General features: G+C 35.0%; 1 protein-coding gene across 9 annotated transcripts in view; it reads right to left on the minus strand.

The window, feature by feature from the left end:
* Window positions 1-1,208: 1,208 nt before the first annotated feature.
* Window positions 1,209-25,704, minus strand: part of GPBP1 (GC-rich promoter binding protein 1) — a 76,719-nt gene continuing 52,223 nt past the window's right edge. For 2 of the 9 annotated variants that reach the window (XM_057743225.1, XM_057743218.1), the window contains 8 exons: window positions 25,463-25,529; window positions 24,361-24,420; window positions 16,783-16,967; window positions 16,041-16,181; window positions 14,302-14,469; window positions 13,659-13,846; window positions 8,523-8,625; window positions 1,213-2,231 (listed from right to left, as the gene is read on the minus strand). In XM_057743225.1, the coding sequence (XP_057599208.1) occupies window positions 2,073-2,231; window positions 8,523-8,625; window positions 13,659-13,846; window positions 14,302-14,469; window positions 16,041-16,181; window positions 16,783-16,967; window positions 24,361-24,420; window positions 25,463-25,529 (1,071 nt within the window). In that variant the 3' untranslated portion in view covers window positions 1,213-2,072. Of the gene's footprint in view, window positions 2,232-4,315; window positions 4,359-8,268; window positions 8,355-8,522; window positions 8,626-13,658; window positions 13,847-14,301; window positions 14,470-16,040; window positions 16,182-16,782; window positions 16,968-24,360; window positions 24,421-25,462; window positions 25,530-25,704 lie in introns of all 9 variants that reach the window. The other 7 variants (XM_057743230.1, XM_057743265.1, XM_057743248.1 and 4 more) reach the window with 7 other exon arrangements.

The following is a 25,704-nucleotide window of genomic DNA, read 5'->3' on the forward strand; positions in this document are numbered from 1 at the left end:
ATCTTAGATTTGGCAATTTCACACTAGATGTACAACTAGTTTCTACAATGCTTGTGGGCTCCCTTTCAAACGACATAGTCCAAATTCTACCAGATGCCCATACTGCGATAGTAAGTTAAAAGTATGCTAAGCTTTAACCATTCTATCAAAATACATTTGTATGGCTCCACCCACTCAGTAGCCAAATTGGTTAATGCTATTATTTAATACACAGAATAACCGTACCGTTGTATCTTACCACGATAAACACATGCCATATCAACATGTGCATGCACAATAAATAATAACTGCTGATAGTTTTAAAAAATTACCTGAATAGAAAGCAGAAAACTTCAAAAAATTAAAAATTCCAGAATCTTTTCTGAAAGCTATTTAAAAAACACAATAAATTAGATTTCGAATGTAAACCACATTTCTCAGATCCCTTCTAGCTTGTGTCAGCAAATACAATTTGCACCTGGTAGATTTTATTAATCCATAAACCAAATAGTGAAATCTAAAAGTCCCAAAGACATCTGTGATACTGACAGAGCTTTGTGAAAGCATACTTTCAGTTCTCTTGTGGCTAATGCTACATTTTACTTTAACTGATTGGACTGACTTGTGGCATATTATATCATAAAAGTTACCACTCTAACCCACTGTCATAAGTTTTGTGGGGGTGAAATTGTGTTTTGTTCAAATTTCCCCATCATCACCACTCTCAGTGTGAAAAAAGAAATCTGGCTTCTGGTGAAAGCTGGGGAACCAGTGTAGGATTACTGAAACGGAAACAGCAAAAACACTGCAGCCTTCTGAGAAAACACAATTCAAAAATCTTGAGGATGACCTCAATCAGACATAAAACCTAAAATATTTTTACTCTAAGATTATGCTCTTTACAATCAGAATATATTTAAATATGGGAGTGGGATGGAGGAATCTAAAAGCAAATGTGGGTAAACAAAATCAGAAAAATCAAAAATACAAACAAAAAACCCCACAAAAGAGCAAAATTACTCTTCCAGTGAGCAGTAAACAGAAATGATTCTATAATTAACGTGCAAATGAAAAATAAAGTGGTTGTTTAACGTTCATTCATTTAAAAACTTGTTAAGCAGTTGATAATAAAAAGGCTACTTTCCATAGCTTTCTTTTTCTAAACTCAAAGGTAATCACCATCTTCAATAAAGTTTAACTTTGTTTTCATAAGTGAATAAACCACATTGTGTTTAGAGACCAATACCTTGAACACTACAGAGAACGACAATATTCTGAAAATCCAGTTTATTTTCCATGTTGTGGACAGATCCAGTCAGTGTGATCAGTTCTTCTGCATGTGTAATAATTTATCAAAATAAGTTTTCCCACAAGACTCTTTTCCATCAACTCTGAAAATCCTGGTCTGACAACATACCCAAATAAAGCTCTTGAAAATCACCTCTTAAAATTTGGAAGAAAGTGTGGCAAGCCTTTCCTGCAACATTTACTGAACTACAAATCGTTAAAGAGCAATTTATGTTTTAAAAGGTGACTAGTACAACAGCTGAGTTCAGGAAATTAATGTTTTAGTGCACTTTGCTCCAGTTTTAGCCAACATGCTACATTGTCCCTTTTTTGGAGGGGGGAGGTTTGGGGGTGGGGGAGAGCCGCACAAAGTGGATTTGAGGATTTCCATTGTACGAAAAAGATATGACTGCAAGCAAAACAGTGTAAGCTGCCTTTTTTCTTAAGACCTGGACATTTTAAGACAGAAGCTTTGCAAAACATTACACAATTTTTTTATTATTAAATGAGAAAATCTCATTTGTTACATCGTCACATTGCTAGTCAGAGAAATGCTGCAGTGATGAAGAAAGTCAATGCTGGATCAACCAAAGTCCTCATTTCTACAACATTAATTTACAAAGAAATAATGTTCAACACAGCCCAACACAACATTCTTGGTTTTCTTCATATTGAAGTCCCCCAAAAAAATCATCTTCTAATGGGGTATTTTACTACATAAATTATAGTTCTTCATTTTTACAATTCACCCCAAACTGTATGAGAGATGTATCACACTAAAATTTCTAAAGCTGTTAGGAAATCCTTCACACGTCGTCGTCATCCGATGTGTCACTGCTACTTGTCTCTGTGTCATCATTCTCAATAGTGGGTTTGAAAGTGCTGTTTTTCCAGGGTCCAAACTTGAAGTCACAGATCAGGCCATTTTTCAAAATACCATTTTTTCTCAGACCATTCTTCTGTAACTAAAATGTCAACAAAAATAAACTGAATAAATAAACTATCCTCCAAGAGTTACTACAAATTAAGAATGCTCTAATAATTAAATGTAACCATGAATACAATAAAGGAAATAAAACACAGATTATGATGTCATTTCTGAAAAACTAGTTAGACACAGGTAATTGATCCAACCAATATAACAAAGTATTTCCAATGAACAAATCACTACCTTTGGGAGAATTGCATTTACCACCTACCAAATTACTATTTTAAAAAATATCTATCCATCTACCTACCTATCTCTCTATAGTGTATAGTACCAGTCTAGTGAAAAGAGCACAGGATCCAGGAAGGGTAGGTGTGAATTCTAACTCTGTCACTTGTTAAGGAATTAAATAACCTTCCCAAATTTTCATTTCCTTAAAAACTGTAATAATTATCTTCAGATGCTGCCTACAATATAATTGGCAACCATTAAGCTACAGCTGTTATTTTTATTATTCTGACCTAACTGGGCTACTAACATACCTCACAATCTGCTCTATTCACACCTTGTAGAATAACTAGAACACAATGTATTCCAATAAGTAAGTAGTATTCAAATAAGGTATATACAAAGTAACAAAATCAAACAGAGGCCAGGCCTCTGCTTAACCACTGAGATTAAGATATTAAAAAAATAAGTTATTTCTGAAAATGAGAAATCAGAACTGAAGGGTTAGTATGCTAAGTACGGTAGTAAGTAAGAAAAATGTTTGAGACTGGTAATTGTTATTTAAATCAGAAATACAAATTTCTGTAAGACCAAATCCAGCCATATAAGAATACTTCAAGCTATCTATAGATGTCATAGTCTAGAGGGGTTTTTTAAATCACAAGGATTAGGATAAGATCCAAACCCAAAGAGCTACTTATAGCTAATTTTGTTACAGACCTTATAACCAGAAATAACAAGTCTAGAGTCTTATTAGCTCTCAATTTTCTTTTTTCCCTCCCTCTTTAACTCCATTTTCCATAGCAAATTTCCTTTTCTACCTAAGTACTATAATTTAAGCTACCTCCCTAACCCTTTAAACAAATGATTTCACCACCATATTTACTAAGAAAGCCATGTTCTCAGTGTTCTCAGTCTCTGGTGTTCTAGCCACTTCGGTGCTTACAAATAAGGCTTGTCTCTCTTTTAAAGGTACACCTTTCTAATCCTTCAAAATTCTATCCTTGTTTCACATGATTTATCACCCATGCCACCTAATCTTTCCATAACTCAAAATCAGCTGTGGAGAAGTATGATAAAAACCAAATCTGATCTTTATCTCTGATTTCTCTAAATGCCTGCACCCTCCCCAAGGAGGAGGAGAGAAGTGGAACACACACACACACACACAAATACACATACATACACACACACACACAGTTGTAGTTTATATTTTACACATACATGTATAAATGTGTAAAATGCATACATATATATACACATATGTATATGTGTGTGGTCTCCTAAAACCAGCTCCTCTTTCTCCATTCCTGTCTATAATAATAATATAATTATCAGTTCATAGGTTGAAATTTCAAAATCCTGCTGATTCTATTTCAGATCTTAGTCTCATTAAGACCACATTTTACTGTCATTTCTCTACTTCAGGGCTTCATTTATCCCTTCCCTAATTATTACAATATATTCCCAACTAACCATTCTGATTCTAGTCTTCCCAATTACACTACCAATATACACCTTACACTATACCTGTACTTCCACACATACAAATGGTTTCACATACCTAAAAATACCTCGAAGGTTTCTTATCATAAAACACAATCTATACTCCTGACATGACATACAAAAACCTTAATATGACCACAGTGTGTTTTTTCAATCCTGTATCATGATAGCACAGGCTATGAAGTCAGGCAGACTTGGGCTCAACTTCCAACTCCACTACTGATAATCTGTACAACCTAGAGAAAGTTACGCAACCACTATAAGCCTAATTAACTTTTGTCATCTACACAGCAGGACTGATAACATTACCTATTCCCTACATATACTACAAAAATGCACTTCACACAACACCTAAAGGGCATTAAGAACTCACACAACATTACTCACAATTAGAGAAGCCATGTAATTTCTCAATCAAACTTGGGCACTTCTGAGAATGAGAGTAAACAAGTGCCATTAATAACTGCAGTGGGATTAACATGCATAAACTGGGACTCTCCAAGGCAAACTAGGACTTAGATTCATGCTACCTATTATTGTTATCAAGATTTGTCATTAAAATCTTTCTACCCCATGCTCCAGCCACTCTGAACCCCAGCATACCCTAAACTCTTACTTTTTGCCTTTGTTCACTCCTTACAACAGAAATGTCATTCCCTCATCTTACCTGACAAAGGCCAATTCAAATCCAACTCAATAATACTTTTCCAGATCACTGCAACTGGCGTTAACCTCTAGATTAATTAATTAACGTAAATTCTACGTGGGCAAAAATTTTTGTATTTTCCCAGCACTCCAGAATAGGGCCTCAAGAAACATTTGATGAATCTGCATGACGCTCTCTCTCTCTCTCCTGTTCTAACCTTAAATATTTTGAAAACTACTATCACATTCTGCTTATGTGAGAATCTACCTATCTTCATTAAACTGCAGCACTATGAAGGAGCTCACCTCTATAAACTCTGAAATCTTGGGTATAGTGAACACTTAATAAATGTTTGCTGAATTTGAAGAGAAGGAGTTTGAACTCAGATTATCAACTGTGTTACCAGATACAATATGAAAACTTTTATAAACAGCATCAGGCCCTAATGATTTTTCAAGTATCTAAATGTTAAATGACATGTCATCATTAATATAAATATATCCATGTCTTTATCTTTAGTTTTTTAAAAATGGACATTATACTTACAGGCCACTGCTCTCCAACCCACAGTATGCACAAATTTTTTTACATCAGTTGATCATTTTATTACCAATAGGATTTGTTATCTACCTGCCCCAGTCATAAGGTTTTAAAGCCAATTATCTTGGTCAGACAATAATGTTTTCCTTGGACGACTACCTTATGGTAATGATACTAAGTGGTTTTTCTTGATGCCTTTCTTCAGATTCAAAACAAATCCTTCAAAAAGACAGACAAAATGGTAAACCCACACAATGGACTACTACTCACCAAACATAGGTGAGTCTCAAAAGCATGAAAGCAACCAGATCTAGGGCTATACCAGTGTATGGTTCAATAAGTAAAACACTGTGTAAACTGGGAGATTGGGATTAACATATACACACTACTATATATAAAACAGATACCTAATAATGACCTACTATATAGCACAGGGAGGAAACGCTTCTCAATACTTTGTAATCACCTATATGGCAAAAGAATCTAAAATAGAGTGGATATATGTATATGTATAACTGATCACTTTGCTGTACAGCAGAAACATAACATTGTAAATCAACTATATTCCAATAGAAATTAATTTTAAAAGAAGCTATTCAGGGACTTCCTAGGTGGCACAGTGGTAAAGAATCCGCCTGCCAATTCAGGGGACACGGATTCGAGCCCTGCTCTGGGAAGATTCCACATGTCACAGAGCAACTAAGCCTGTGCACCACAACTATTGAGCCTGTGCTCTAGAGCCCGTGAGCCGCAACTACTGAGCCCATGTGCCGCAACTACTGAAGCCCACATGCCTAGGGCCCGTGCTCCACAACAAGAGAAGCCACTACAGTGAGGAGCTGCAAACCACAATGAAGAGTAGCCCCCGCTTGCAGCAACCAAAGAAAGCCCGTGTGCAGCAATGAAGACCCAACACAGCCAATAAATAAATTAATTAATTAATTAATTAATTAAAAAAAAGCTATTCAGGGAAAAAAATTGTGGAAAGGCAAAAAACTATACAGACAGAAAGCAAATAATCAGTTGTCTGCCAGGGGCTAGAGCTGGAAGTGAAAGAACTAAATGCAAAGAGGGCAATGAGGAACTTTTTGAGGATGATAGTCATACAGCTATATACATCTGTCAAAACTCACCCAACTGTACGCTTAAAGTGAATTTTTTGTTTATAAATTGTACAACATAATAAACATAACAAAAAAAATCCTTCAAAAGAATTACCCATCATCAGCTTGTGAAAAATAACATGGTTCACTAATTTTCAAATAAAAAATTTACATTAACTGGGAAGAAATATAAAACTGGAAAAGTAAAGCTATCTGTTTATAGGAAACATGATCTTATATGTAGAAAACCTAAAAATTCCATTCAAAAACCTATGAGAACACACATATAGCAAAGTTGCAGGACATAACACTGACACAAAAAAATCAGTTACCATTTCTATAACAATGAACAATCCAAAAAGGAAATTAAGAAAATTCTATTTATAATAGTATTAAAAAGAATATTTTTAAGTATAAGGAATGAATTTAATCAAGGAGGCAAAAGACTTCTACACTGACAACTACAAAACATTACTGAAACAAATGTTAAAAAACACTGATAGACATCCCATACTCATGGATTAGAAGACTTAACATTGTTAAGATGCAAATATTACCCAAAACAATCTACAGATTCAATGTAATCCCTTATCAAAATCTCATAGGTATTTTTTGTGGAAATAGAAAAACCCATCCTGAAATTCATATAAAATCTCAAGGGATTCCAAAATAGAACAAAGTTGGAAGTTTCATACTTGCTGATTTCAAAACATATTACAGAGCTGCAGTAATCCAACCAATGTAGACTGGCATTAAAAACAGAACTGAAGACCAATGAAGTATCAATAGAAAGCCCAGAAACAAACCCTTGCATATACAAATGATTTTCAACAAGGATGCCAAGACCATTCAATGAAGAAAGGACAGTCTTTTTCAACAAATGGTGCTGGGAGAAAGAAATATGAAAATGAGAGGGGGGAAAGCACCACTGGTGGGAATGTAAAATGGTGTGGCTACTACGGATAAACAGTAGGGCAGCTCCTCAAAAAGGTAATAATAGATAACCATATGATCCAGCGATTCTACTTCAGGGTATATACCTAAAAGAATTGAAAACGGGGACTCTACAGATATCTACAGTCTATAGCTATCTACAGATATAAATGCTGCTGTGAACATGGGTGTATAGGTATCTATCCATCTATAGATAACAGCCAAAAGGTGGAAGCAACCCAAGTGTCCATCGATGGATGGTTTAAAAAAATGTGACACACACATATAATGGATTATTGTGTCTTTAAAAAAAAGATATTCTGACTGACCCATGCTACAACATGGATAAACCTCGAAGGATATGAGGGCGATCTGGCTGCGACATCTGTCACCCCATTGATCGCCAGGGTTGATAAACCTCGAAGACGTTCTGCTAAGTGAAATAAGCCAGTCACAAAAGGACAAATACTGCATGATTCCACTTACATGAGGTACCTAAAACAGTCAAATTCATAGAGACAGAGTAGAGTGGTGGTTTCCAAGGGTTGCAGTGAGCAGGGAATGAAGAGTTATGGTTTAATGGGTACAGAGTTTCAGCTTTACAAAATGAAAAGAGCTCCGGAGGTGAGTGGTGGTAATGGCTGCACAACACTGTGAATGTACCTAATGCCACAGAACTGCACAAAAATGGCTGAAATGGTAAATTTTATGTTATACATATTTTGCCACAAATTTTTAATTAAGATGATAAAGTTATTTTATTATGAAGTAAACACAACTAATTTCCTCAAAGATTTCATCAAAACATTTAAGAAGTGTTTTGAAGATTATAATATCAATAATAATATTTCCATATAGAAAACCACTTCTGCATGACCAAAACTATTTTAAAAAACTGTAATGGATTTGAAAAAAAAAAAAAGAATTATTTCGACTCCTTGACACTCTATTGTACATTTTCTAAGGAATATGCTTTCAAAAAGTCAACTATGCAGACATAAAAAATGTTCGAGAATATAAAATATTCCTGTGCCAAGAAAAGGATAAAAAAATGAAGCTCCACTTCACAAAGCTACTACTGTTTTCTACCTCTTATCCCCAAGACATTTTTAAAATACCTGGAAAATGAAAAACAGGACCTACTCTTTACAATGATTCCTAAGCACTCCAGATCCATGGATTTAAAGAAGTCAGCACTGCAGACCTATTTAAAACAAAGGCAAATCTGACCTACAGTGTGATGTTTAACACTTAATTCCTAAACAAAATTATAAAACTTTCTCCCCACCCACTCAAAATGCTTAGTTATATGTTGTTCTGATTAAAGAAGGGAAATTTTTAAAGTGAACTTATATGATTCAGTTCTTCTTACCTGTTCACTAATAACTTGGAATTCTCTCATTTCATCCTCAGTTAAGGGAGCACATGTTTCATCATTCTCACTGTCTTCTTGCCAGCCCATCTCCTTTAACAATCTAGAAAGGGGGGAAATTAATAAATTTAATTTAGAACTTCACCCAAGTAAGATTAATTCCTTTTACATTATGTGCAAGAAAACATGATCCATGATTCATTATATTGGACTGGCCAAAGGGTTCATTCAGTTTTTCCGTAAGTTGGTTCTAGTAGTGCTTAGTTGTCTTGAACTTCATTGGAAACAATTTTGTTACACTGTATTGTGACAGCATGCATTAAAAAAAAAATGATCAAAACTGCTGAATTTCTGTGTGGCCATTTTAATACCAAAGATTGAATAGAAACAGCAACATTTTCAGCATATAACACTGCATTATTTCAAGAAAGGTAAAAACGCAACTGAAACACAAAAAAACATTTGTGCAGTGTATGGAGAACATGCTGTGACTGATCAAACGTGTCGAAAGTGGTTTGTGCTGGAGATTTCTCACTGGACGGATGCTCCACGGTCAGGTAGACCAGCTGAAGTTGACAGTGATCAAATTGAGACATTAACTGATAGCAACTTTATACCACACAGGAGATAGCCGACATACTCAAAATATCCAAATTAAGCGCTGAAAATCATTTGCCCAGCTTGGTTATGTTACTCGCTTTGATGTTTGGGTTCCACACAAGTGAAAAAAAACCCTCTTGACCATATTTCCACATGTGATTCTCTACCTAATGTAATGAAAATGTTCTGTTTTTAAAACAAATTGTGACAGGCAATGAGAAGTGGTTACTGTACAATAATGTGGAACAGAAGAGAGTGGGGGGCAAGTGAAATGAACCACCATCATCCACACCAAAGGCCAGTCTTCATCTAAAGAAGGTGATGTTGTATATATGGTGGGATTGTAAGGGAGTCCTCCATTATGAGCTCCTTCTGGAAAACCAAACGATTAATTCCAATAAGTACTGCTCCCAATTAGACCAACTGAAAGCAGCACTTGAATAAAAGTGTCCAGAATCAGTCAATAGAAAACGCATGATCTTCCATCAGGATAACCCAAGACCACATGTTTCTTTGACGACCAGGCAAAACCTGTCACAGCTTGGCTGGGAAATTCTGATACATGCACCATATTCACCAGACGTTACACCTTCGGATTTCCATTTATTTTGGTCTTTACAAAATTCCCTTAATGGAAAAAATTTCAATTCCCTGGAAGATTGTAAAAGGCACCTGGAACAGTTCTTTGCTCAAAAAGATAAAAAGTTTCAGGAAGATGGAATTATGAAGTTGCCTGAAAAATGGCAGAAGGTAGTGGAACAAAACGGTCAACAAGTTGGTCAATAAAGTTCTTGGTGAAAATGAAAAATGTATCTTTTAATCTTTTATTTTTACTTAAAAACTGAAGAAACTTTTTGGCCAACCCAATACAAAGTCTGCACAATACATGAAAAAAGATTTTAGAGTTTACGCTTCAAGTATCTTTCTGAAAATGAATAAATAAGATAAAGTACAATAAACTGTTTTAAATAATAAGATCAGAATGAAATGCCTAACTGCTTTATCTTTGGTGTCAGAGATTCTCTAAGACTGGAAACCTGCAAAAGGTTTAGGCTAAAAACTGAAGAAAATTTGCTAAATTCTTATACTAAAAGTAGAAACAATCCTCCTCCCCATTTTCTTGAGGACCACTACAATCCACCACGTTCTTAGCAACTCAGTAGGTTTTCTGTTTTAAAAAGAAAAGGCTGCACTACATTACCCTATCTTTTACTTATCAATATCACCTTTTATGTCATGCCAGTAATTACCCTCAACACGATTCAATCTGAAAGAGACATTATGTTCTACAGTAACAGAAAGACAACTTTTTAAAAAGCTATGGTTATTGCCTTTTCCTTTCTATTTTTTAAAAAGAATATCTCTATCTTAGGCAAACAGAGCTGTAAAAAAGACTAACAGGAACAAACAACAAGGTCCTACTGTATAGCACAGAGTATATTCAATATCTTATAATAAACTACAATGAAAAAGAATCTGAATCAGTTTGCTGTATACCAGAAACTAACAAAACACTGTAGATCAACTATACTTGAATCAAAAAAAACAAAAGATTAACAGGGAACCAACCACTTTCTCTAGTTAGGCAACCAAGAATACTATAGCCATACTGCTGCATTTCACTTGGTGACTTGAAAGTTTCTGTTTTTTATATGGCCACATATCTTGTACTAGTCTGCTGGGTTGTTTTTTGGTTTTGGTTTTAGTTGTGGGTTTTTTTTTTTTTTAATTTATTTTTGTTATTTATTTTATTTTTGGCTGTGTCGGTTCTTAGTTGCAGCACACAAGATCTGCATTGAGGCATGCGGGATCTTTCATTCTGGTGCACAGGCTCTTCATTGTGGCGTGCCAGCTTCCCTCTAGCTATGGTGTGCGGGTTTTCTCTTCTCTGGTTCTGGTGTGCAGGTTCCAGAGTGCATGGCTCTTAAGCATACTCCTTTTTATACCTAACTCATCTTTCAAATTCAACCTGTCGGACTTCCTAGGTGGCGCAGTGGTTAAGAATTCACTTGCCAATGCAGGGGACACAGGTTCGATCCCTGCCCCGGGAAGATACCACACGCCGCAGGGCAACTAAGCCCATGTGTCACAACTATTGAGCCCAAGTGCTGCAACTACTGAAGCCTACGCACCTAGAGGCTGTGCTCCACAATGAGAGAGGCCACCACAGAGAGGAGCCCGTGCACCAAAATGAAGAGTAGCCCCCGCTCGCCACAACTAGAGAAAGCCCGTGTGCAGCAACAAAGACCGAACACAACCAATAAAATAAATTTAAAAAAATAATTTGATCTGTCACAAACTGACTACTTTGTAGACCTTTACAGATTTTCAAACAATCTCATGAAATATCAGCACTCAGAGACTCAAAATTTAACACTCTACCCATATTTTACAGATGAAGAACCATAGTCACATAAGTAAAAACAATCTGCCTAACTTGATAGCAAAGAAAGAAGCAGAATTCTGGTTTTCTGCCTCCTAAATTAGTATACATTGCACCAAACTCTGCTGCCTCTGGACTAAAATGTCAGTCACCATTAATTACTATTTCTCACATTTCTTTTAATCATTTAATGTTTCTTTTCCCATGCACTTTCTTCACTATAACCGAGATGGCCTACCTGTGGAATGGCATTTCCATTCTCAATGCCATCCAGTCCAGAGTCTACAGATCTAGACTGGTAAAAGCAATCTAACAGCTTTCCCTAGATCCTTACTTTTACTTGTTTCACTTCTAAAAACTGAATAATAACTAAATAATAATGCAGATGGAACAAATTATTTCAAATGTTATGAAAGACAAGTATTCCTAACTGTCCATTCTCTCCTCTTTCCACTTCCCTCCAACAGTTGTAACTGTTAAATGTTTCTAGAATAGCTTTCAAAACAAATACTCTGTATTTCCCTTTTCCCCACAATTAGGAATACACCATGTAACAGTGATCTGCATTTTGCCTTTTCTTAGCATTTCTTCCCATTCTCTTTCAAATTATTACCAAATCACCCTGATACCACTTTCACTATTACCACCCTCTGCTAAGTATTTTCAATGGTTTCCCACTTTCTAAAGAACAAACTCCTTAACCTTAACACTATGACCACAAATTCAAATTCCTTACATTAGAAAAAGCACAGGACTAGAAGTGGAAGACCTGGGTCACAAATCCTACTCTATCACAAACCAGGTATAAGACACAGGCTAATTCCTTCACTTCCCTGAGCTATTTCTTCCTCTGAAACATTCAAAGAGCTTGAATAGATCTCTAAGACCCTGCCTTTTCAACGTATCTCTAATTCCATTAAGAACTCCACATTCCTGTCAAGATATTCTATTCACTGACCCTAAAACAAACTAGGTATGTATTCAACTCTAAATATCCTTTCATACTCCTTTTATTCCAAAATGACTTGCCCATACTGTCTCACCCTTAGGATTTAATTTAGGTTCCAATTAAAACTTTTTGACTGGTACTCAAGCCATAACACTATCCACCCCCAAACTCCCTTGAATTTCTCTGGCACTCATTTCTATTAATTCATTTGGTGCTTAGACAAGGTAACAACGACCACTCTGACATTGAGGCTATCCTTCCTCAACACCTTGACGATATACTGAAAATTGATGATAGTAATGTATGTGCCTGATTATTTGCTATTTAATATTTTAGTGTGAACAAAAAAATGTCATCCTTGAGAACTGTATCACTTATATCTAAGTTGTTTTCTTGTTGTTTTGGGGGTTTTGTTTTGTTTTTGTTTTTTTGGCTGCATTGGGTCTTTGTTGCTGTGCTCAAGCTTTCTCTAGTTGTGGCAAGCAGGGGCTACCCTTCTTTGCGGTGTGTGGGCTTCTCAGTATGGTGGCTTCTCTTGTTGCAAAGCACGGGCTCTAGCTGCGTGGGCTTCAGTAGTTGTGGCATATGGGCTTAGTTGCTCCATGGCATGTGGGATCTTCCTGGACCAGGGATCAAACCCATGTCCCCTGCATTGGCAGGGGGATTGTTAACCACTGCACCACCAGGGAAGTCCCCTAAGTTGTTAAATCAAGCAATATGAGTATTTAAATATGTACGTAACTTAAATATTAGAACGCTTACAGGGAGTTCCCTGGTGGTCTAGTGGTTAGGATTCAGGCTTTCACTACCATGGCCCAGGTTCCATCCCTGGTCGGGGAACTGAGACCCCCTCAACCAAAAAAAAAAAAAAAGTTACAGAAAATCTGAAGCCATGGAAAAGAAACAACACTCAATTTTCAGAGAAACATATGCTACAACATGAATGAACCTTGAAACTGTTACTACAAGTAGACTGTGGTTACCCAGGACAGAGAGTAACGATGAGGAGTAACTGTGAATGAGCACAGAGTTTCTTTCTGGAGTGAAAGAAAGGTTCTAAAATTAGACTGTGGTGACAGTTACACAACTTCGAATATACCAAACAAAAAGCAGTGAATTGATCTCAGGGAAGCTGTTAAAAAATAAATCAATTTTCTATAATAAAACCAAAATTCTGGGTAGAGAAAAAAGTAAAAAAACTAACCTGTGTTCTGCCTCAAGTGAACTAGAAAGAACATCAGTTTGTGGGAAGGTTGAAGACCGAATGATCTGCTGGGAAATTACTGAGGCATTGCCATTCTCTTGTGGAATTTCATTTTCATCGAAGTTTCGGTTTATATCCCTTTCTTGGTGAGTACTATTGCTGTTATGCAAATTAAATGAGTCGTCATCCTGATTTTTGAAGGGTTAAAAAAAATGAGTTAGAGAATAGAATTGTTTAAAAAAAAACGTTAGATTTTCATTGATAAAACAACTGTAATGCTTATATAATCATTTAGGAGACAGTCCCAAAACATGTAAACTAAGCTGTGAAGGATACTTATAGCTTTCTGACTCTAAGTATTCACATCTATTCAACAAAGACAATACTAACGGGATAAAAGTAGGCAAGATGAGGAAAACCAAAAAAAACAAATATAAACAGGAATTATTTTTAATTTCATTTTTTCACAGGAACTACAGAGTAAGAAAATCTATTTTAGAATGGAATTCATTATTTATGCAAACAGCTAGCTAACCCTGCTTTCAGAGATAAGAAAATATTCAAAGGTCCTAAATAATATTTGCCCAACTATTCCAATGGCATGCTAATGTCAAACCAAGAATTACACTGCAAGTTCAATTACCTTTTCTGAGCCCGCATGACTTTCATCTTCATGTTCCTCTTCTACTCTGTCCCTCTTCAACGCTTTCAAAAACTCACTCTTCTTATCAGTGCGCATACGTGTCAGTTTGGTTAGACGAGGCTGTTGGTTAAGTTTGTCAACAGGTGAAGAGGAATTTGAGCGATTACACTAAGAAAAAAAAATTTTAAATGTTGATAAATATGTAGAGAACTAACATCAATATAAAGTTCAAAACCAAGACTTTTTATTTCACCTTCTTCACAATACAAAACTGATTTTAAATTCTATTTCAAATTCTATTTTCCACTATCCCTGCCATTTTTATCTAGCCCATTGAATGAGTAAACAAAAAAATTTTTTTTTCCTTTTTTTTTTTAAGAACTTTTATTGAGATACAGTTAACAGACAATAAACTGCATATATTTAGAGTGTACAATCTAGTATCCCAGTCTCCCAATTCATTCCCCCCCAACCCTCCCCACTTTCCCCACTTGGTGTCCATATGTTTGTTAAGGTCTGATAATACTAAGAATTATGATTCTAAATTAGGGTTTTAAATACTATTTTATAAAATGAATCCTGAAATTGCTCAAAATTTCTACAATTCAAAACAAAGCAGTTTTTTAAACTGTGTTCCACGGAGTTCTAAGGTTCTAACAACAGTTTCCAATATGAACTAGTATAATTATTTACACACAAGTACACATAGGGTTTATCAGACAGGGTTTTACGGGAAAATTTTTGTAGAAGAGCAGGAGAGGGCGGTAAAGGGACATGTACTGGAGTCCTTTTTGGTATTTTCACAATGAAATATAAAAGAAAAGAGAAAATTAGAATTCTGTGTAACAGGGATTTTAAGCCATGGGAATAAAGCAAAATGCTTAACTGTTGGCAATTATGTCTGCAGACTACAAGGAATTTAAGCCACAATTAATCCGCTGTGAATGTTGGTCCTTCCATCACAGCTCTAAAATTCTATAATTGAGGACTAGTATATGAGGGGTTATAATGTTTCAATATAGTACTCAGACCAATCTCAGTTAGAATAATACAGTCACAAGTATATTTTGACTCTGAACTGGTCAGGGAAGTCCCTGATCTAGAAGTTTCAGAGAGCTGACCAATGAGAAGCACATAAGCTACTAGGTATTCAAGGTCAGTAAAATAATAATATGCACCTTTGCCTCTTCTTTCTCCTCTCTTTCCTGTCTGAGTATCCATCATTCCCAAAAGCAGATTATATAATACAAATCCTTATTTTCAGTCAAGGTTCAATCCTACAGCATACCATAACTCTATGACAAAAGTCAAAATAACCGTTTTCATAATTCTTTTCTTAAAAATTACTCTTTCTGGTTGATGGGTATACAGGTGTTTCACTGTATGATTTTCTCTAAATTTCAGGATATCTGAAAATTCTGTTAGAAATTTTTAAAATTATCTCTACTTAAATTGCAAAAATAGTTAGCAGAGGGAAATATCTGAATCAAGTTTTCTGAAAGTACTAAAATATATCATTTTAATGCATTCGTTTAATGAATCTATGCCTTTTGTTCACTGTTAATTAAATTATTATGATTAAGATACGTTTCAGTCCTCAGGAGTAATTTTTTTTTAAATTTATTTATTTTTGGGGGGGGGTACACCAAGTTCAATCATCTGTTTTTATACACATATCCCTGTATTCCCTCCCTCCCTCGACTCCCCCCCCCCACCAGGAGTAATTTTAAATGCCATACCTCTTTCACTGAAGTTGTTGATGGACTAAAATTCTTGGCAGTTGATTTAAAAGCATTGAAGTTTCCGACACCATATGTAGACTCATGAGGGAAAGAAGTCCCAACTTTATTTTCTTTAGTTTGGCTTTTCCATTGTGTAGGCTAAAGAAAAACACACAAACGTTAATGTGTATCTAAAACAGACTATATAGAAGAGAGAGAAAACGTGAACACTATAAAATAAAGATGACTAAATGTGGTTCATAAAAACAATTATTTTTGTATTATGTTTTAATCATTTATACATGATTCTCTTCCATCTTTTTTTACAAATAAAATCAAAACCTGGTATTCAGACAAAACATCTAACTACACTGCTGTTTTATAAACCTTAAGTTAGGTTTCTTTTGCCTAATACCAAGAAAACACGAGTGATGGAGTTTCAAAAACCTAAAACTGAACACAAAGGACAGAGCATTTTACACATTATCAAGCAAATATATCACAGATGCATCTGGCAAAATATACTTACAGATTTTTACTACTGACTATTAAAACAAGAAAACATACATGTACAAACACACAAACCACTTAGAAGATAATTAAAATTAATGACACACAATGGGCCAACACTTTCCACTTAGAAATCAGCAGCCCACCAATATCCCCACAACATTGTGATGTAAAATGTTTAACTTTTTTTGCCAAAGTAATTCAATTGATATCAACTTAAAACTAGCATATGTAACAATTTAGAACTTACTTTCATGGGTGGAGCAGCAGGTTTAGGGACTAAGCCTTTATAAACACTTGGACCAGTCCCATTCTTAACTGGCTGTGACTGAAGATTTCCTACTACTGGGAATCCAGATAGCTGTAAGTCTTTTGTATTACCTTTCTTAATGACCAGCATCCTTTGAGTTCTAGACTTAGGATTCGGGGGATATTCTGCATAAATAAAGCACGAGCAATAGTTACACAGTTTAAATTTTAGCATAAAATTAAACCACCAACAGAATAGTATATTCCAAACTTGATTATATTTAAAAATAACAGCTGCTTCCTGGATAAAATAATTAAGCTAAATAAATATGAACTATATTCCTGCTTGAGAAATAAAGCTAAAACAATCAAACACAACATAGCAAGAATTGTGCAGTGTCAAGTAACAAAGATGAATTCGGCTAGACAGTGTCCTACGATGGTAACTATGCCCAAGGCAAAATTAATTACATTCTAACATAATTTTCATTAATTTTTTAAATTACAAATATCCTAATGGCACTTAAGACTTGAAATACAGAATACATTATATATTTCCTCTTCTCCATTTTGAAAAGAGAGTTTTCCTAATTCCTTCATTCTTTTTATCTCACTTATAAAGCTATCACCAATAAGAAACTACAGTCCCTCTATTTCTAAATTCCTACTTAAGTTATGACTAATGAAAAGGGGAATTGCGGAATACCAGTTCATTCAAATATTTAGTGGCCATCCAAATGACATTGAAGGCATTGTGCAAATTGTAGGGGATCCAACTCAATCCTGGCTTCTGAAGATAGTACTAGAAATAACAGTTGCTAACTGAAAGCTTTTCTCAAGACACCTGCAGCTGCTAAAATATGAAAAATTACTTCTAGAGTTTAATCAGTTAATGTGTAATCAAACAGGTGTTACAGTGAACATGTTCACAATTATGACATATGTCTTTCTTCCCTTAGAAACACTCTGAAAGCATCAGTTTCACAGGTGGAGAGTTTAGAAGAAAAGAATTAACTCAAAAAAAGAAATCACAGAACATCTAAATTAAAATTAGCTTAAGATATGATCCTGTGAGAAGATGAGTAGCAAAGATGTATCTGATGATGCCCTGTGTAAACAAACCAAACTTCCTACTGGATTATCTCAAAAACTAAACTAAACAAGGACTCCTAGGGATATGGAGGGACTCTCCAAGTCCATCTGAAACTTCAAACTCTTAAAACTATAGATCTGATATGGTATTTCATTTATTGTAATGCTAAAGGATAAAAGAACAAGGACCTAGCAATCCCCTGGTGGTTCAGTGGTTAGGACTTGGGCGCTTTCACTTCCAGGGCCCAGGTTCAATCCCTGGTCAGAGAACTACGATTCCGCAAGCTGTGTCGTGAGGCCAAAACAAACAAACAAAAACAAGAACCTAAAACAAAGTGAGAAAAGATTCATCTTTCTGAAAGTTAAACACTGAAAGTTTATCTACTAGGGCAAACATTCCAACTTCTTAGCTACCTACAAAGGCCCAAGATGGGAAGGGTAAGAAAGATTTTCAGACACACAGGACACAAATTATATTACCAATATACAGTTTTTCTGAAGAACACAATGAAGTCAAAACGAAAATGAAGAATAATGATCTCAAACAGAAGTTAGTGAAGAACACTAGAAATAGTGCTAAACAATTTAAGTTACAACTACTTCTGTTAACAAGTGATGACAACATGAAATAGTAAAAAGAGATTCTTGAAATTAGCAATTCTTCAAATTAAAATATAAGAGAAAATCTCAACAGTCTGGTACTCAAAACCTAAATTAAACGAAGCTCAGGAATCTGAGGAATGACTGATGCTGGGAAATGCAAAAGATAGTAAGAGTTTTTGCAATGTCTGATCTCAGAGGAATTCAAGTATTGAAGCAAGGGGCGGTTCTATCAGTACACCACAATTAAATGAGTTCAAACATGACTATTTCAATATGGCCAACTAGGCACACAAGTTTATATTCTTTCTCTTCTAGATTCTTATGTTAAAATTACTATAATGAGGGAGGAAAACAAATACAACAGTAAAGAACAGGAGAAGGTTCATTAGCAATAGATGACCTCAAAATATATTTCTAGAGAGTGAAGTAAAGGAAAAAACTTCAGCTTAGAGTGTGTGCACAAGGAAACCCAATAGCTGAGGAGGCGGCTAACTTGCCCTGTAAAATCCTGGATTGTAGACTGGGACTTGGAGGTGCCATATAAGGCAGAAGACAGAAACTAAATCTTTTCAGACAAAATCAATCACCAAGAAAAGATCTTTACTAAAGTAAATCCTAAACAATGTATTGATACTTTAGGCAAAAATAAAATTATCCCATATTGAAAGCTGAAGGTACAAGAAGAAAAAGAAATAATATTTTTGTACGTAAGTTATCAATGATCAAAACTAGAAGACAGAAGAGAACAGATAAACAAGTAGGCATATGTTTAAGCCTCAATGTAATTCCTGACTACAAAGTTCAATTTTCCTAAAATTGGATTTCTACACACTTTAAAGTGAGAAATATTCTGACAGTTTCCTCAAAGAGGTCTTCAGTGCAAAGAATGAGAGAATATCCTACAAAGAAAGGTGAAGCCTAAGTAATCAGTCATAGAAGAGAGGTAGTAAAGTAAAAGATGATAAAGGCACCTAAAAGATGATGACAGGGATTGGGAGGAAAGAGAAGCAGACATAGTGCCGATGTACTTACTAAGTATTCAAATAGTATGGTGGTTAAGACCATACGCTTTTATACCAGATTTCCAGAATTTTAATACTTGCTCCAACCTCACTAATCTCTCACCTGTAAAACGAAAAACAACAGTTCCTGTCTCATAGTTACAGTGAAATGTTTTCTTTAAAACAAATACTAGGGACTTCCCTGGTGGCATAGTGGCTGGGAATCCACCTGCCAATGCAAGGGGACACAGATTCGATCCCTGTTCCAGGAGGATCCCACACGCCATGGAGCAACTAAGCCCATGCGTCACAACTACTGAGCCTGCGTTCTAGAGCCTGCGAGCCACAACTACTGAAGCCCATATGCCTAGAGCCCACACTCCACGACAAGAGAGGCCACCGCAATGAGAAGCCTGCACAACGCAGTGAAAAGTAGCCTCCACTCACTGTAGCTAGAGAAAGCCAGCACACAGCAACAAAGACCCAATGCAGCCAAAAATAAAATTAAAATAATATAATAAATTAAAAAATAAAAATAAACCAAATACTAGAAAAAATGTCCAGAAGTCATATACATTCTCCAGTATATTAGGCTTCCCAATCTTATTTCAAGTTAAAGATGTCCTTTTCCAAGAATTTTAAATCTAAAATTTAGACCTAAAATCCGTGAGTGTGGAAGATGAGAAAAATTATAACAGAAATAAACACAGTGAAGACTAACCCAATCCTATATAACCATGGTGAAAATACTACATAAACCTGCCTGTTTAAGAACAAGAAAAGCGTTCTTTGTCTAACGGGCCAGGATGACGGCCGCTAGCAGCGGTGTTCAGTTGGTGGAGTGTTCCCAAGTGTGTGTGCCACCGGTGTCTATGGCCCCAGGATGAGCTGCAGTCAACTCCCACCACCCTTCCCTGCCTCTCTGGAAGACTCTCCAAGACCAGCAGCTGCTGGTTATTTGCTGGTATCATGAGACTGACTGGCCAAAATTGAGGACTTGGACTCCAGAGCCCCTGCTTTTGATCAGGAGACATTCTGAGAGCTTGAATTAATAAGAATGTGTTTAATATCAGTACAAGAACATACGAGCCAAAAAGAAAGAATGGGGGGAGAAGGAAGGATTGGAGGGAGGCGGAGGGGTGAGGGAGGGGGAGAAGACGGGGGGTGGGGGTGGGGTTAGTTCTTGATGGTAATAATCACACATAAGTAATGGAAAAGGTGACAGCAGCACCAGTAACTTAAATTGGCATCATTTATATTACTTATAAACTGGCTTATCTATTCACAGATCATCTCTACAAATTCTCCTGACACAAACCTTATGAGTTAAGTGTTGAATCTTTTGGATTCAAACAGTATCCAATGACTCCTACACTTTCTCCATTTACTTTATCAACTGGTAAACTACATGGAAAAGACCCAAATTGTTCATTTTTTTAATGAGATAATTTATGCATTAATGAAAGACTTTAACACTCATAAACAAGAATTAGAAAGTAAGTGACTTTGGTGACTTCCTTCTGTAAGTCATATGTGCTTATTATCAAGTTCATATAAGCAGGTATGCTTATTCAAATTGCCTTCAAAATACCTAAAGGAAAATATAAGCTTTGGATTTTCATATCATTATTTCCCTTTATCCTCACAGACAACTGTGATCTGATAATAACTGACGTTAAACATCCTTTTTATTATCTTGTTATTTCATGCTCTCCCAACACCTCTGAATGTTATAATTACTTTTGTTCCTTTAAACACAAAGCCAGTGGTGAAGGGGAAAGGTTCAATCCTCTGAAGAAAGATAAGAATTAAAACACTGCCAGGTATAATACTGATACAAAGTAAGTTCTCCACATGCATCAGTCAGAGCTGACATCTCTATTCCTCATCCTCTTTTTGGTCTTTTTAACTATACTCTCCATGTAATTACCTTATACATACACACACACATACATACATATATATTCTGATTCAATTAGTTTTCACTTTTATTTTTCAAACTATCACATAGGACATTCTTTTTTTGCCTTCTAGTAAATCTACCAGAATCTTCCTCACTTATTGGATTTGAACATAATTAGCTAACACATATTAAACACCTGTGACATGATCAAGGCTATGGCACAACAGACAATTTAATATTAACAATATTTTCTTCATTAGTATTGGGTTGGCCAAAAAGCTTGTTCACATTTTTCCTTAACATCTCATGGAAAAATTCAAACGAACTTTTTGGCCAACCCAGTATTAGTACAGTGATCGTCCTCATCTCACAGATACTGAGAGATTAAGTAATCTTCCCAAAGTCTAAACAACCAATAAGTAAAAGATCTAATGTTAGGACCCAGACCTATCTGATTCTAAAACCGATGCACTTAACCACTATATTATACTACTGGAGAAAATGGAAATTTAAGTATTGCTAGGTCAGATGCTTCAAAATGTATACCATCTCCAACTAAAATACTAATAATAAGCCCGTACTGAATGGTCAAAACAAGAGGCTTGTAAGTGTATACTACTAGGTTGGGGTCCACACTTTCCCTCACCATCACAGTGATGTCAATTATTTAGTTTCCTCATCCTGACATAAGAGGCAACTTTAATGCATGAATAAAAAGCATACACCCAAGTGAAGGATAAATATAGTGTTTAAGTTTTCACACTAATTTGAAGAGGAAACTTAGTCACATAAAACGCAACAACACATAAATATCAAAAGCAAAGAATCGGTACCACAGTAATTAAATCCAGTTGAACACTAATTTTAAAACAGAAAAATATTTTTTAAGATTATTTTTATATAGATTGATGTTGTTTGAATTTTGCTGGTTTTGAATGTTTTATTTAGTGTACAAATCTTTTATTTTATAGTAGTATGAGTTTTAATCAAATGAGTTTCACTAACAATTTATGTCAAAGCAGGAGTATGGTATACTTTCCTTTAACAAGGTTCCCACATTGCTCATATGAAAAAGAGCAGGCTTAAATAAATACAATTCTAAAACAAAAACAACTCTAACCAAATAAGATTTACTTGTGTCAAGTTGTTTAATTAAACTACTGGGTTGGCCAAAAAGTTCATGTGGGTTTGTCCATAACACGTTATGGAAAAAACCTGAACATACTTTTTGGCCAACCCAGTGTTAATTTTCCCTTCTCAACCTTGAACATGTGTTGCATTACCTTTTTCTTCTTATTGTTATAATGTTAACAATTATTTTCATATAAGAAAGACATTGAAGGAAAGTTGAGTCATGTCAATATATAAACAATCTACCAATAGAATGCTTTTATATAAACAAATTTAATAAAGATTATTCCCTTCTCTCAATCCTTTTACAAAGTCACTTTTAAAATTTCACTTGTTTTCATGACCTAAACTTATTTAGTGCAATCATGTCACTCAACCTGTATGCTAGTGGCTAATATCATTAGAATTCTCTAGAGAACAACCCAACTTTAAGAACTGGTCACCAATTTGCTTTGGTTTAGAAGACTAAAAAATGAATAAAGTTCTTAAAAATGAGCCTTCATGCTCTTAAGTACTGTATCAAATATGAGCAAAAACCAGGAAAGTTCATCAAATTATCAAGGAATAAACACAAATATATATGCTGAGTTGAAACAAGACTATGCTTAAGTTAATTACCAGTAACTGAAGTTTTGCATTATTTACTATCTTAAGCACAAAATGTTAGGCTCTGCTAATAATATGTTGCTGACATATTAAGTCAACACAAAATAGCTAGCAAGACTTCTAAAAACACACAAATCAATTCGATAGTCACTAATGTCTCAAACTGCATACAAACACACATCATTTTCTCTCTTTCTCACTACCCGAATCAGTCACCCAGCTAAATTATTTTAAAATTCTCACAGGCACAGTAAAGTGCCTTGAATTTTTGTTTTAGTTTTAAATTATCAGGTATATGAGATAAATTAATTTAGTACATATTAATCTTATGCATCAAACAACAGTGATCCTGGTTAAGATCAAAACACTAGAGAAGTCACGGATATAAATTTCAGGGTGTTTCCAATAAAGCTAAATTCTAAGTAGAGTTCAACTTATATTTAACTATAGTTTAAATAGCTTAACTATGTTCAAAGTATTTTTTATTTGGGATATTATGTCTAGACTTGCAATTTCTGATCTACAAAAGGACAGCTGCAAGGACAAACTGGTGGTATTTGCTTTTTCATACATATTACATTTCCATTATTAAACTTTGACTTACCTGGAAGGAAGTAGCACTAGAAAAGTTCTACTGAAGTCTTTCCTAAAATTCTCTCATGTCTTCCTCAGGAACATAGCTATTTTAAATGTTGCAATAGGGAAAACAATATTTGGGAACCCAGGGGGTAAAGTAAGAAAGGAATAATGAAGTGTAATACAATGAAAGTTTCATTGTATTCCTATGGGAAGTACTGGGACTTTAACAATTAATCAAGCCACAATTAATCATTTTCTTTTTTTCTAACGCAGACACACTTTTTAGTTTACCTAAGACACAGTAAAGAGTACATCTTCCTTTTAAACATCTTTTCAACTAGTGCTCAAAATCCTTAGACCAACCCTGAAACAGTAGAACCAAAATCTTTGTATTAATACATTTTATTCTCAATATTTTCAAAGATGTATTTGCCTTTAAATCATTTCTAAAATTATTATATTAACCAAGGATCAGTACCAATATCTATAGGTAGTTTTATATGACAAACGCTCACTAACATTCTTGATTTTTTATTTACTTTCATTTTAATCAAATCCAGATTATTCCTAATTTCTTAGAGATTTTATTTAACACCTTCCAGGTGGTTCTATATTCTTAAGCAATCAGCTGTTCCCAGAAAAACTGAATAATAAGGAAACATACCTAAGAGAGGAGCTTGGGAGATTTTTTTGGTTGGGTATGTGTGTGTCTGGGCGTGTAGGCCTGGGGAGAGTGGTAGAAATACTAATTTGCAATACAGAAAAAACAATGCCATTCACATGGTTCTAACATAAGTGTCTGACCACCCCCACCCCCACCCTCAAGAAGCCCTTAAATAAATTGGGAGATCAAAAGAAACAAAATTCCCCCAGCGTATCACCCCATAAATACAAGAAGAGCACAGGAAGTGGCAAAGTTTAAAATAATGCCTTTACTGTTAGGACTAGTATACTGTCATAAGCCACAATCCTTTTGTTTTGGTAAGTTGTTGATTTTCAATAGAAAAACACAAATGAACATGTGTACAAGTTCCAAAGTGGATACATCACCTCTGAATTTGGTATCAAATAATTAATTTTTCAGATATCAAATCTTCATATTTAAATTTTTTCCATTATTTTAAACTTCACTTGAATCTCTATGAAGCTAACTAAGATGTACTATATGAGTGCAGTTTAATCTTCTGTAAGATGCTACCAAATAAACTCTCAGAAGTTTTAAAGAAAAGGGAGTTATACCAGAACAACTGTTATTAAGATCTGACAGTCAAAAAGGCAAATAATTTCAAACACAGGCTAGTTCTGTAGGCAAAATTTATACAATTATTTTTAATACTATGTATAACCATTTTTGTAGGTAAAAAAAATAATTTTATATCAAACTATGATTAAAAGTACTTATCTTTCCAGTTAAGGTTTCAACTTTGAAAAACTATAAATGAAGTTAAACTAAATTTTTTGTTTCGTTAGATTATCAGGCTGTTCTCAAAATAACACCAATTCATTACATTAACTTATGACTTTTTTTAAAAAGAAAACTCATATTTGAGTATACTTAACGGTACTATCCAAATCAAGCTCTTCTTCTATCCCCAATATCTTGTTTTTTAAAGATAAGTTCTACCTTTTTTGTAGCTTAGCACATCAAAAACAGGCATTTAAAAGAGAAAGTTTAATTCTAGCCTAGTATTTATTTTAAAAAACAGAAATGTGAAACCTAAAAATAGCATTTTATACCCCTCAAAGATAGATAAAAAATTACTTACCCCATACACCTGCAGCTAAAGATTTATTCTGATTTGGTTCTCTCTCATATTCAGGATTTAAAGATGGCTGAAAAAAAGTTGGAATAAAAAGTGGTTAAACTGCTCATACTTAAGAAAAAATCCTCCTAAATAATCTCAGGGACTTGCCTGGTGGTCCCCCTGCACTCCCAATGCAGGGGGCCTGGGTTTGATCCCTGGTCAGGACACTAGATCCCGCATGCCACAACTAAGACCTAGCACAG

This window comes from Hippopotamus amphibius, chromosome 1 (assembly GCF_030028045.1).
Source record: "Hippopotamus amphibius kiboko isolate mHipAmp2 chromosome 1, mHipAmp2.hap2, whole genome shotgun sequence".
Lineage (NCBI taxonomy): Eukaryota > Metazoa > Chordata > Mammalia > Artiodactyla > Hippopotamidae > Hippopotamus > Hippopotamus amphibius.